The sequence below is a fragment of the Anomaloglossus baeobatrachus genome, chromosome 4 (assembly GCF_048569485.1).
Source record: "Anomaloglossus baeobatrachus isolate aAnoBae1 chromosome 4, aAnoBae1.hap1, whole genome shotgun sequence".
In the NCBI taxonomy this organism is placed as follows: Eukaryota; Metazoa; Chordata; class Amphibia; order Anura; family Aromobatidae; genus Anomaloglossus; species Anomaloglossus baeobatrachus.
This window is the reverse complement of record NC_134356.1, coordinates 486,353,518-486,368,078: the sequence shown is the minus strand read 5'-3', so window position 1 is coordinate 486,368,078 and position 14,561 is coordinate 486,353,518. Positions and strand designations below refer to the sequence as shown.

At 39.2% G+C, this 14,561-nt stretch overlaps 1 protein-coding gene across 1 annotated transcript in view; it reads left to right on the top strand.

The window, feature by feature from the left end:
- The window catches only part of UNC13C (unc-13 homolog C), a 1,075,146-nt gene that overhangs the window by 244,568 nt on the left and 816,017 nt on the right, over positions 1–14,561 (top strand). The window contains exon 6 of the mRNA XM_075345771.1: positions 12,530–12,608. Coding sequence (XP_075201886.1) covers positions 12,530–12,608 — 79 coding nt within the window. The remainder of the gene's footprint in view (positions 1–12,529; positions 12,609–14,561) is intronic.

Genomic DNA, 14,561 nt, shown 5'->3' with positions numbered 1-14,561 from the left:
TATGTGTTTAGGATCATTGTCTTGCTGAAATGTCCACCGTTGTTTCATCTTCATCATTCTGGTAGATGACAGCAGATTTTTATGAAGAATATTTTGGTACATTTGTCTATTCATCCTTTCTTTAATTACATAACATTTGCAAGTGCCCATATGCTGAAAAACAACCCAGACCAAGATGTTCCCATCAACATACTTCACTGTTGGAATAATGGTTCTGGGGTTATATACAGTGCTTTTTGTCCTCCCAACATGGTGTTTATTATGGCATCCAAAGAGTTCAATTTTGATCTTACCTAACCAGACTATATTCTCCCAGTATTTCACAAGCTTATCTAAATGTTGTTAAGCAAACTTTACAAGCACTTGGACATAGTTATTGCTCAGCAATGGAGTCTTGCGTGGTGAGCATGCATACAGGCTATGGAGACTGACTGCATTACTTATTGTTTTCTTTGAAACAATTGTATCTGCTGATTCCAGGTCTTTCTGTAGCCCTCCACAGGTGGTCAAGGGCTCTTGGACAAGTCTTTTTATAATTATTTTCACTACTCTGAAATCTGGCGGGGAGCACCTGGTCATGGCTGGTTTGTGGAAAAATGATGTTCTTTCCACTTCCGTTTTATAGCCCCAACAGTGCTCACTGGAAAATTCAGCAGTTTAGAAATTCTTCTGCAACCAAACAAGTTGATAGTATTTTTAACTAAGAGGCAGGATTACTTTCTAATTACTGATAGATTTCAGCTGGTGTCAGTACTTTTCATGGCTTTTTACAACTCTCTTTCTTCATGAGTTCAATGCTTTTTACCTGTGTAATTTTTTAACATAACTTAATTTATGGATCGTTATGGTTTTATTTCTTTGCCTGTGAGGATTTAAAGGGTTGAGAAATTCATGTCAGTAGCACCTTTAGAAATATATTTACTTTGAAAATTGGTGACATGTTAAATACTTCTTTCTCTTGATGTATATGAAACTTCCTCGGGATTATATCATTCTAATAATGACTGAGACAATTAAAATGACTTTAGAGAAGAACAGAATAATGTAAAGTGTAGACATTAGTTAATAAGGTTGGAAAAAAGCACAGATCTATCAAATTTAACCTATAAGCCCATCATACAATTACATTCTTAAAATGTATAACACATCCTAATTGACAATTTACAGATTTAAAAGGAAAGAATGCTTAAAGTCAAACTGTCACCAGGTTTCCAAATACAAATGGCATATATTATTAAACAGATCATATAGACCTGCTGCAGCTATTGTACTTGGAAAATTCATGGCAGCTCCCTATCCATCAAACCCCCCTGCTTATATCAACATACAGTTACAGTGGCATACAAAACTTTCGGCATCCCTTGTCACAATTACTGTGATTGTGAACAGCTAAGCAAGTTAAAGATTAAATGATCTCTAAACCATGTAAAGTTAAAGATGACACATTTCCTTTGTATTTTAGGCAAAAAAAAAATATATATATATATATATATATATATATATATGTATATATATATGTATATATATGTATATATATATATATATATATACATGTATATATATATATATATGTATATGTATATATATATATATATATGTGTGTATATATATATATATATATATATATGTGTATATATATATGTATATATATAATATATATATTCTTTTTCCGAAAAATACGTTGCATATATATATATATATATATATATATATATATATATATATATATATATGTAATGTACCGTATTTTTCGGACTATAAGATGCACTTTTTTCCACAAAATTTTGGGGGAATGTGGGGGGTGCGTCTTATAGTCCAATGGCTGCAGTGCGGGGGTGGTGGAGCGGGTGAAGGCGGGTGCGGTGGTGGTGGAGCGGGTCATCAGAAGCAGGAGCAGGCTGTAGCAGCACTACCGTGACCACGTGGGCCCACTCATTTGATATGCACGCCCATCATCCCGCCCATCATCTCTCCGCCCTGAAGCCGGCGCTGACAGGCGGGGGATGCACGCATACTAAAGAGCTGGCCCACGTGATCACCCCAGGCAACTATAGCCTGGAGTGATCATGTGCGGCTGTATTCACTGCCCCCCCGCGCATCATCAGCGCGGGGTGCAGTGAATAAGTACGATATACTCACCGTTCCCCTGCAGTATCGCGGTGTCCTCCTGTCTGCAGGCCAGCTGATCTGTGTAGAGAGCGGTGAGCACAGCGATGACGTCATTGATGTACACACGGCTCCACAGAGGTCAGCTGGCACACAGACAGGAAGTGAGCGATGCTGCGTGGAGTGAGGAGAGGTGAGTATACTGTGGAAGTCCTCCACCTGTTACCGTAAATGTGGCCATGGCTGAAATGATCGCGAGATCCACGGTGACTTCAGTCAGGTGATGTGTGGTGAAAGCTGAAGTCACCGCTGATTCCGGCGGCTCACTTCACTTGCGGCCTGACACTCACAGAGAGCAGTCGTGTTCTATGGCTGCTCTCTGTGATTGTCAGATGTAGCAGAGCTGGATGTGTCGTGGGGCATCTTGTGGATTACATCAGACCTGGGTGTTTTAGGGGTTAATAAAGTGGTGAAAGAGGATGTTTTTTTATCTTTTATTTCAAATAAAAGATTTTTGGGGTGTTTGTCTTTATTTACTTTCACTTACAGCTTAGTGATGAGGAGGTGTCTCATAGACGCCTGCCATTACTAATCTAGGACTAAAGGCCACGTCTCACTAAGCAACATCGCTAGCGACATCGCTGCTGAGTCAACGGTTTTTGTGACGCAACAGCGATCTTGCTAGCGATGTCGCATTGTGTGACATCCAGCAACAACCTGGCCCCTGCTGTGAGGTCTCCGGTCGTTGCTGAATGTCTTGGACCATTTCTTGGTCGTTGCTCTCCCGCTGTGAAGCACATATCGCTGTGTTTGACAGCGGGAGCCAACGATCTGAATGTGCAGGGAGCCAGCTTCTGGCAGCCTGCGGTAAGCTGGTAACCAAGGTACATATCGGGTATCCAAGCAAGGCGCTTTGCTTAGTAACCCGATGTGTACCATGGTTACGGAGCACAGTGTCGTTACACAGGTCACTGGTGGCTGATCTCTGATCGCTGTGGAGATCCGCCTGATTGACAGCTCACCAGCGACCATGTAGCGACGCACCAACGATCCCTGCCAGGTCAGATCGCTGATGGGATCGCTGGATGCATCGCTTAGTGTGACAGTACCCTTAGTGGCAGCTATGGGCTGCTGTCATTAACTCCTTATTACCCCGATTGCCACCGCATCAGGGCAATCGGGATGAGCTGGAAAAAGTCCCAAGACTGTCGCATCTAATGGATGCGGCAATTAGGGGCGGCTTCTGGCTGATATTGTTTGGCTTGGGAGCTCCCAATAACGTGAGTCTCCCCAGCCTGAGAATACTAGTCCCCAGCTGTGAGACTTTATCTTGGCTGATTATCAAAATTGGGGGAACCGCACGCCGGTTGTTTTTTTTGCTTTGTTTTGTTTTTAATTACCCCCATACAGTGTCAGCAGCAGATTCTTGTCCCATAACAGTGTGTCATGCCCACATTTTTTGCTTAAAAATGTTATTTTCCTCTTCTAAAACCAAGGTGCGTCTTATGGTCTGGTGCATCTTATAGTCCGAAAAACACGGTGTGTGTGTGTGTGTATATATATATGTATATATATATATATATATATATATATATATATATATATATATACATATATATATATATATTGTTCAAATTTTTAAATTAGTACAAATGGAGAAAAAGCCAATGCAAAAGTTTGTGCACCCTGCATGGTTACTACCTAGCCGCACCCCCTTTGGCAAGTATCACAGCTTGTACGTGCTTTTTGTAGCCAGGCAAGAGTATTCAGGTCTTGTTTGAGGGATTGTCATCTATTTTTCTTTGGAAAAGTCTTCCAGTTCGGTGAGGTTCCTGGGTCATCTTGCATGCACTGCTTTTTTGAGGTCTAGCCACAAATTTTCAATGATATTCAGATCAGGGGACTATTAGGGCCATTGTAAAACCTTCAGCTTGAGCCTTTTGAGGTAGTCTATTGTGGATTTTGATGTGTGTTTGGGATCATTATCCATTTGTAGAAGCCATCCTCTTTTCAACTTCAGCTTTTTTACAGATTGTGTTATGTTTACAAACAGAATTTGTTGAAATTTCTTTGAATCCATTCTTCCCTCTTCACGTGAAATGTTCCTCAAGCCATTGGCTGCAACACAACCACAAACCATGAGTGATTCACCAACATGCTTAATGGTTTGGGTTATGTACTTTTCTTGAAATTCTGTGCCTTTGCGCACACATACCTCTGATCATTGTGGCCAAAGAGTTCTATTTTAACCTCATCGGTCCACAGGAATTGTTACCAAACTCCATCAGGCTTGTTTAGATGTTCTTTTGCATACTTCTGATGCTGAATTTTATGGTATGCAGGTGTCTCTGAACAGTAGAACAATGTACCACATCGCCAGAGTCTTAAATCTTCCTGAAGGTCTTTTGTAGTTAAGTGGGGTTTCTGATATGTCTCTCTATCTGTGGGTGGATTGGAGATCCACCCACGGCTGTTAAATTCCACTGGAAATCTCTGCTGTGCTAGCAGGAGTCACATCATTCTTCGCTCCCATCGGTGCATCTATGACGTACTAATGGGTTGTCATGACAGACATGTGTCAATTGATGACACCTGTGTCTGTCATGATGATCTTTTTATTAATGCTGGCTGCGTTGTTCTGTACAGCACAAGTGATCGGACAATCATAAATTCAAGTCCCCTAGGAGGACCAGTAAACAAAATTAAGGTTTAAAACAAATGTTTTTAAAAATATGAAACCCCCATCAAAAGTTGAAAAGACCCCACTTTTGCGACATTGAAAATACTTCATTAAAAAATACACATTTGGTATCACTGCGCTCAGAAATGTCTGATCTGTTAAAATATAAAAAAAAGTGAATCTGATTTGTAAACAGTCATGAATTTTTTTTTTTTTTTTCAACACCACCAGAATTAAATTTTTTTTATCAGCAATAAAATGCAGTACGAGGTAATCAAATCACTAAATCTACCCCAAAATGGTAGCAGTAAAAACTTCAGCTCAGGGCGCAAAAATTAAACCATTAAATAGTCCCAGATCCTTGAAAATGAGAACATTATGGGTTTTGGAAAATGGCATCAAAAGCGACATATTGTAAATAAAAAAAAAACAAATTGCACTTTTTACAATTTTACTGCACTTGGAACTTCTTTCCGTTTCACAGTACATCCTCTGGTGAAATGAATGATATCTTTCAAAAGTACATCTCATCCCCAAAACACAAGCCATCATACAGCTATATTGACAGAAAGAAAAAAGTTATGGCTCTTGGAAAAAGGGTATGAGAAAACAGAAGCACAAAAACAGAAAATGATCATGGCGTGAAGGGGTTAAACTTACTATATGATGTCTTGTTTTTTTTTCTCAATGAGCTGTAGTTTTTTTAAGTGCCATTTTGCCAAACATTTATGGGCTTTACATTTATGTTAACCCCTTCACCCCCAGGCGATTTGCAGTTTTTCGTGTTTATTTTTCTTTGTTCCCCTTCTTTTGAGAGCTGTAACTTTTTTATGTTTCTGACAATCTTAGCATATGAGGGCTTGTTTTTTGCAGAATGGGTTGTAATTTTAAATGAAGTTATAAGTTTTACCATATAGTGTACTGGCAAATGGAAAAAAATTCCAAGTGTGGAAAAATTGCAAAAAAAAGTGCGATTTGCACAATAGCTTTTGGAGTATTTTATTCACCGTGTTCATTATATTTGGTAAAATCGATGTGTCGGTGTGATGCCTTAGGTTCATAGAGTTCGTAGACAGCAAATATGTATAGGTTTACTTTTATCTAATGGATTAAAAAAAATTCAGAATTTTGTCCACAAAAAGTGGCGCACTTTTTGCTCCATTGTTCTAGACCCATAATGTTCTAATTTTTTGGGATATAGAACTCAGTGATGGCTTTTTTTTTTAGTCTCGAGCTGACATTTTTAATGGTACCATTTTTGTGCAGTTCCTAAGTTTTGATCGCCTGTTATTGCATTTTGCACAAGATTTGCGATGACCAAAAAATGTTATTTTGGCATTTAGAATTATTTTGCTGCCACGTCATTTACCGATCAGATTAATTGATTTTATTTTCATAGATTGGGCATTTCTGAATGTGGCGATACTAAATATCTGTGTGTGTGTGTATATATATATATATATATATATATATATATATATATATATATATATGTATATATATACATATATTTTTTATTTTTTTTTACCTTTAAATTTTTAATGGGGCGAATGGGGGGTGATTTGAACTTTTTAGGTACTTTTATTTTTAAAACATTTTTCTTGTGTTAAATTAGTTGTATCAAGTGGGAATCTTTGATTTTTGCCTTGTTGAATGATCCCTGGAGCAGTGAAGTGCTTAATGAACAGGGATGGCAAGTACCTATTTAATATCTCAGTGTTTGCTTTGTCCTCTATAATTATCCTGTTATTATCTTTTAATCTGCTGATCCCATCAGTTTTTTTTCGTTTTAGCACTGATGTGTTTATAAGCATTTTGAGAATTTATTACTATTTGCTGCCTTTTTAATTTGTTGCAGCATTTTATTCTTTATCTGTTCCGCTATGTTAGGAGGCTTATAGCAAAGTCCAATTACCAGCTTTCCATTATTGCCCTCACCTTGTATATTTACGGATTCTGACTCTACTTTGTCACACCTGCCTCCAATGTTGTCATGGAGCACAGATCTTAAGTTAGATTTAACAAAAATAAACACCCTTCCATTTCTGTATATGACAGCATATATTGTTATTTCTTCAAAATACTTTTTATTCCGGAATCTTAACTAGCTTGTTTATATTTTAAAAAGACTTTCACAAACCTCCTCACTCTTTTTTGTTAAAATATTTTATCAGCCTGACAGTGCAATAAAGAAAGAATCCTTTCTGCCAATCTTCAGTAGGCCAGATGGTTTTACTATCACAGGAGGCTGGATGCTAATTGACATTTCTGGTAGGACGTGCTAAAGATAAAAATGAAGATCTGTAGCCAGTGAGGTTCTTGAGATTTCTAAGGTTTTGTAGTGTTTCTTTCCGCAAACAATATGTTATGTTATGTTTGTTGAAATTTATATTTCAGGAAGTGTTAGGTTTATTTTGTGAGAAACATTTACAGATTATGCTGATGACCTTATCAATGGGATATTTAGGCTATGTGCGCACTTACCGGATTTTGCCGCGGATTTTCCGCGGATTTGCTGCATGTTTCGCTGCAGAAAATGTTCATAACATCTCTGCAGTGAATCACCAGCAAATCCTATGGAGAAAAAAAATCCTGTGCGCACTGGGCGGAATTTGACAGCTGCATGTTTTGCTGCGGGAATCCCGCAGCAAAAACAAGTGCATGTCACTTCTTTTCCACACATCGCTGCGGGATTTCACTCCATTGACTCAATGTTAATCATGAAATCCCGCAGGGAATAACACAGGCAGCAAATTCTGTGCGGTTCACTGCGTTTTCCTGCGTTATTCCCTACGGTATTTCGCGGTTTACTTCCGGTAATGTGCATCGCTTGTCTGCGGTTTTGCAGGGAAGTGATGTCATTACAGGAAGAGGAAGCCGTGCAGAGAGTAAACACACACACATCACAGACACAGATAGACATCACAGACATAGATCACACACACAGACACATAGAACACACATAGAAAGAAAACGGAAATATAGAAAAAAAAGAACGTGGGCTCCGCTGCATATTTACCGTCCAACCGAGGTAAGCACACAGCGGCGGCCCGGTATTCTCAGGCTGGGGAGGGAGAGGGGCAGGGATAATGTCCCCCGCCTCACTCCCCCTCCGGCAGCCGAGAATATCAGCCGCAGCTGCCCCGGCACTGTCGCATGCATTATGCGGCAATGCCGGCGTGTCCTCGGCTCTTCTTGCCACCGTGTAGCAGTGGTGGCAAGGTAATACAAGGGGTTAATGGTGATGGGGGACCACCGCCATTAACCCCAGGCTTGATCATGGCAGCGTCTATGTGACAGCTGACATGATCAACCCGTAAGTAAAGTGAAAAAAACACACACTGAAAAATCCTTTATTTTAAATAAAACAAACAAGCCTCATTCACCATTTTATTAACCCCCCCAAACAAAGCTCCGGCGTAATCCACAGCTCCGGCTCCTGCGTCCTGCACTGCTGACATCCAGCCGCGACTGTCACAGACACAGGCTGAATGAAAGCAGCAGACAGCAGAGGTAATTACCGGTCATTTCCCACGGCCGGTAATGTGAACTCACTGCCGACCGTGGGAAATGCAGCGATCTGTCCTCTATCTATCCATCTATCTATCCCTCTATCTATCTGTCTGTCTATCTATCTATCCCTCTATCTATTCTTCTATCTACTATCTCAGAATTAAATGATTTTTTTTTTTTTTTCCTCAATGTGCTTTATTGCATTGAATGCAATAAAGCACATCCTATCCCGCACGCGGCAAAACCGCGGCAATACCGCGAATAATACCGCGGTAAAACCGCAGCAAACCTCGGCAAACCGCATGCGGTTTTCGGGTGCGGTTTCCCGCGTTTTTTTTACCGCGGGTGCGGTAATCTTTGAGGGCATGCGGAATTTTCTTAAGAAAATTCCACTTCCCAGTGCGCACAGGGCCTTAGAGTATGAACTATCAGTGAGTAAAATACCTGGAACTGCAGCCTCTGCCTCTCATTTACCATCGCTGTCGCCCAGCGCTGCGGTGCCCACAGGGACTACCACACCCACCTTACATCCTCCATCTTCCTTCTCGGGGTAAAGGTCCAGTCACACTAAGCAACTTACTAGCGATCCCAACAACGATAGGGATCGCTGGTAAGTTGCTAGGAGGTTGCTGGTGAGATGTCACACTGCGACGCTCCAGCGATCCCACCAGCAACCTGACCTGGCAGGGATCGCTGGAGCGTCGCTACACGAGTTGCTGGTGAGCTCACCAGCAACCAGTGACCAGCCACACGTGCAGAGAGCAGGGAGCAGTGCACACTGCTTAGCGCTGGCTCCCTGCTCTCCTAGTTACAGCACACATCGGGTTAATTACCCGATGTGTGCTGCAGGTACATGTGCACAGAGCAGGGAGCAGCGCACACTGAGCGCTGGCTCCTTGCTCTCCTAGTTACAGCACACATCGGGTTAATTAACCCGATGTGCCCTGCAGCTACATGTGCACAGAGCAGGAGCCGGCACTGACAGTGAGAGCGGTGGAGGCTGGTATCAAAGGTAAATATCGGGTAACCAAGGACAGGGCTTCTTGGTTACCCGATGTTTACATTGGTTACCAGCCTCCGCAGAAGCCGGCTCCTGCTGCCTGCACATTTAGTTGTTGCTGTCTCGCTGTCACACACAGCGATCTGTGCTTCACAGCGGGACAGCAACAACTAAAAAATGGCCCAGGACATTCAGCAACAACCAGCTACCTCACAGCAGGGGCCAGGTTGTTGCTGGATGTCACACACAGCAACATCGCTAGCAACGTCACAAAAGTTGTTCGTTAGCAGCGATGTTGCTAGCGATGTTGCTGTGTGTGACGGGGCCTTAACCCCACTCTGCCTGTGGGGAGCGACACCATCCCGGCTGCGACCTTCACCCTGGAGAGTAGCATCCGCAATGGCGGCCCATCCCTGGCCGAGTAACACAGGTGGTATCACGGTCTCAAAAGACTTTCCTAACCATCACTACGACCCCCATCCTTCATCTTTCTTCCCTTCCACCACCTTCCCTCCCTTCTTTATGCCTCAGGGTCACGAAACCTGGCCAGGCCAACCCGTGCCGACGCAGAGGATCTGCACCCCTGGCCTGGCGACAGGTCGGGTGAAAACCCCTCGACTCCAGGGTGTTACAGATTCTACACAGAAAAGCCATGGATCAGCTCCACTGAATTACAATATGGCTAATCTGTGGATGGAACCACTGAAAAGTCTATGATCGGCTTTGGAATTCTGTTTCATATATTTTTGAAAACTCTACTCCAGACGTGGCAAAGGCGAATCTATCCTGTCTGATAATTCCCTGTCTGTTTCTCCATATTATATCATGTTAGTCAGTTCGGGCCCTTAGGATGCATTTGTCCATAATATCCCTTATTTCATTATGAAAATTTTTCCTAGCTGTTCTAACTAATGTAAGTAACAAATATGTGTCCAAATTCTAAAAAGCATATTGCATAACATCCGGTTAACATCCGTATAGAACGGGTAAATATTGCCCTGAAAGTTTCATTATTTTTATGCTTGAAATATTAAATGCTGTTTTATTGTTAGAAGTTATAATATTAATTAAACTAGAGCTAAAGGGAGTTTTGTGCTTTGTTTTACAAACTAATTTAAGCCGTCAGCTTAATAGGTTTTGTTGAATTATTTAGTTTTTTTCTATTACTATTGTTACTATATGACTTCAAGCTTAGCGGCTGTGTTTGAAGTTGTTTGCAATATTTGCCAATTACTACCTAATAAATTTAAAAAAAAATCTCCACTTAATTTTTCCATTGATTAACTCTTTTTGCATGTTTTTACTATGCTTCAGAACTGTATTAGGAGCAGAGATACAATTTGTGCCATGTGTACATCAGTAATGTATATAAAGTGGGTGCTCTATCATAACTTATTGGCGTCCAGCAGGTCTATAGACTATTCTTGTACTGAGAACTATTGTTCTCTAAGCTGTTACTATAAAAGCCCCTGTAGCAATAACATTGCTGTCCTTTCTCCAGTTCTTACAGTTGTGTTTAATGAAATAACATCTAAATAAATTAAAATAAAATAAAAAATAAATTCTTAAGGAAAACATGCTGAAAAATCAGAATGCTTTAAAAAATAGAAATGCTAATTACAGATAATTGGATTGATCTGCTGCAAATCGACATTAATTAATATTTTTAGCACAGCCAATCAGCAAGTTTTAGTAGCTGCGGAAGTTGCCTGTCTGCTGCTGTGAGCAATAAAGATAAAAAAAAAGAAAAAAAATGACGTGGGAACCCCTCTATTTTTGATAACCAGCGCAGATAAAACAGACAACTGTGGACAGTAACCCTCAGCTGTCAGTTTTACCTTGGCTAGTTATAAAAAAATAGAGGGGATCACATGCCATTTTTTAAGATTAGTTAAATAAATAATTTGAACAAACAACATTGGGCTCCCGCTATTTTTGATAGTCAGCCAACGTAAAGCAGACAGCCCCATTACCCATTACTAATCTGGCAAGCATAAAGTTAAAAAAACAGACAGGAAAAAAAAGTTTATTTTAATAAAACTCCCCCACACTCCCTTGTTCACCAATTTATTACTGCAAATGAAATCCTGGAAGTTCCAACTTAATCCACAGAGTAATGTCCTGTGACATCCGTCGATTCATATGAGGCGTCATTCTAGAAACTTTTTCTGGGGCAGCTGTGTGCTGCTATTTTGAGGCTGGGAGAAGCCAAATAACCATGGGCCTTGTACCCTAATAATACTAGCTCCCAGCTGTCTGCTTTATTTTGGCTGGTTATCAAAACTGGGGTGGAGCCCACATTGGTTTTTTTATTATTTAAATTTTATTGAAATGTGATCCCTGAAAAGTTTAAAACTCTTGAGTTTGTCTATTCACATTACACACTTCAAAAAAATAGCAAAATATTTTTGAGTTATGCATATCTGGGGTTAAGATGTAAACCTTAGTTACAAGGTAAATCAGCTCCAAAAGAGTATATTGAAAATGGGAATACAGTATAATGTATAAAATACATACAAAAATAAACACCAAAAAAAATTGAAAAACAAGATCAAAAAGCCACTTATCAATTTTAATAACCTTTTCTACCCATCTTCCCCAGATAACAATAACTTAATATCCATTATGTAAAATTTATCATGATGGACACAGGAATAAAATTCAAATTTTACTTTAGTAGCCCTTTCCATTTCCCTTTGAGACTGCCAAATTATTTAAAATAAATATATAGAAATGGCATAAAGATTAGGTCCTATGTGTCGCAAAAAATAAAATGAAACAATTTTTTACTAACATAGCAAGACAAAAAGAAAAGTCATTTCACGTGTACTTAAGAAAACGAGAATGGGAAAATGGCCTAGTCTTCAACTGGTTAATGATGCATTTCTAGTAATTGTAGTTTTCTTAAGGGACAATAAATGAATACAATGTAAACATTGGACCCCATACATCAAATCAGTTTTGTTCATGCTGTCTTGATGAGGAGTTGGGCTTGAGTCAGATGCTCTTAATTCATGAAGCGGCGTTCTCCTCTTCATGGATTATAAGCATCGGACAAGTAGCATGCACCTTTATGTATATACCATACGTACCAGTTGCACCATATTAATTGACTTTTCAAAGCTTTATGCCAGAATACTAACTTGAAATCTTGGATGAAATCAGATCTATTGTTTTTATAAATAATGTTATATTTTTTATAAAGAAGTTCTTTTTTTATTTGATTGTAGACCTGGCAGTGGACTTTATGGAATTGACAGCATGCCAGATCTTAGAAGGAAAAAAACAATACCCATTGTCCGAGATGTGGTAAGTTACAGTGCCATAAAAAAGATTAACTGGACTCACAAATTTACTAAATTAATGTATAGTTAAAAAACATTTCTAGGCACAAAAGAAAATGAGTTGTTTCATACCTACCAAAACTAGGTTCAGCGTTGTCAAGTATTGCTCAGTGCAGTTAGTATCTATTTAATATACGATGAATTCGGTAGAATCTATGGCTATTTATAAGGAATGTTATAGCATTTATATAATTCCAGAGAATCTTTGATGATTAATAAGGTATTACAGATAATGGGAGGATATATAAAGAATTATAAATAGTCTACAGTTTACATTGGTGACTTATATGGTACAATAGGTGGAAAAAATGCTTAGGTCCATCAAGTTTATGAGTCCGTGACCACCTATACATTCTCTATTGCTAGATTATTCATAGCCCACAATGCGATTTGTCAAGCATCCATCACTTTTTTAAGGCTGTTATAGTGTTTGCTATTAGATTTTACTTTTTCTTGCAGTAGGGCATTCCATAGTCGGACTGCTCTTACTGTAAAGAACCCTTTCCTACTTAGCTGCCAAATCGCCTTTTCTCCACACGTTATGAATACCCCCTGGTCCTTATAACACATTGGAAGGAATAAATAATGTGTCAGTTCTTTATATTGCGCACACATGTATTTATACATGTAAATGAGGTCTCATCTGAAACAATTTGTCTAAGCTAAACAAGGCCAACTTTCCTAGCCTCTCATAATAGTAGAAGCCTCCATCCCATCTTACAACCTAGTTGCCATCTTTGAAATGATTCTTCAAGCTTTCCAATATCCTTTTTTAAAAAATGGCCCCCAAAACATATTCAAGATGTGTTTTGTGTCTTAAACAAGTAATTTATAGCAGAGTAAAATTACATTGTGATCACAGAATTGTATGTCTCTTTTTATATGTTTGCCTTTGCAGCAGCTGCCTGACATTGAGTACTGCTGCTCAGCTTACTTGCAACCAGAATACTCAAGCTCTTCTCGTTTTCTGTGATCTCTATGTGAAGCAATATGATTAGTCATTTGCCATGTGTTTGCCTATGCGAACATCTTATCTAGATCATTCCATAAATTTTTATGGTCAAGCTTAGTTTTTTTTATGTCATTATCAAACAACAGCAAAAATTTCTATTACCCTTTTTTCACATTAGACTCAAAGCAAAGTCTAACGCTTTTTACACAATCTTATCCACAAGGTCATTAGTAAAAATATTAAAAATAATTGGTTCTAGCACAGATCCTTGTTGTCCCCACTACTGACCTTATCTCATTTAGAGAATGTACCATTTATTATTATTTTGTTTCCTGACCATTTACCAGTTTTTTACCCATCAGCATATACCTTCTCCTAGTCCCTGCTTCTGGAGCTTCAGTATAGGTTGTGATGTAAGCCCACAAGGGAAGGGCCTTCTTCCCTATGTACTAGTCTGTCTACTGTTAACTTGTATATGTATTTTGTATGTAACCCCCTTCTCATGTACAGCACCATGGAATTAATGGTGCTCTATAAATAAATAATAATAATAATAATAATAATGTGATACAGTATCAGATGCCTCCACAAGGTCCATTCACATCAGTCACAACAACATCCAGATTGGCACTTACCACCTCATAGAAACCAGGCATGTTGGTTAGACATAAATTTTATGTCATGAATCCATGCTGGTTATCAGTTATATTATTCTCTACAATATATTTTTGAAGATCTTTTCTTGTATTGAATGTCAGTTACCTAAATCCACCTTTTTATTTCTAAAAAATATTTAAGGAATTTAAAAATGTTGTCCGGTGAATTGAACTTTTCACCTATACAGTGATACTGTATAGATTAGTAGAGGTTTAACCGCTAGGGCCTCAACTGATTGCCAGCACAGGACAATTTTATTCCCATCAGAGGGGAGCAGTATTGCACATACTTGACCATCGCTCCATTCAT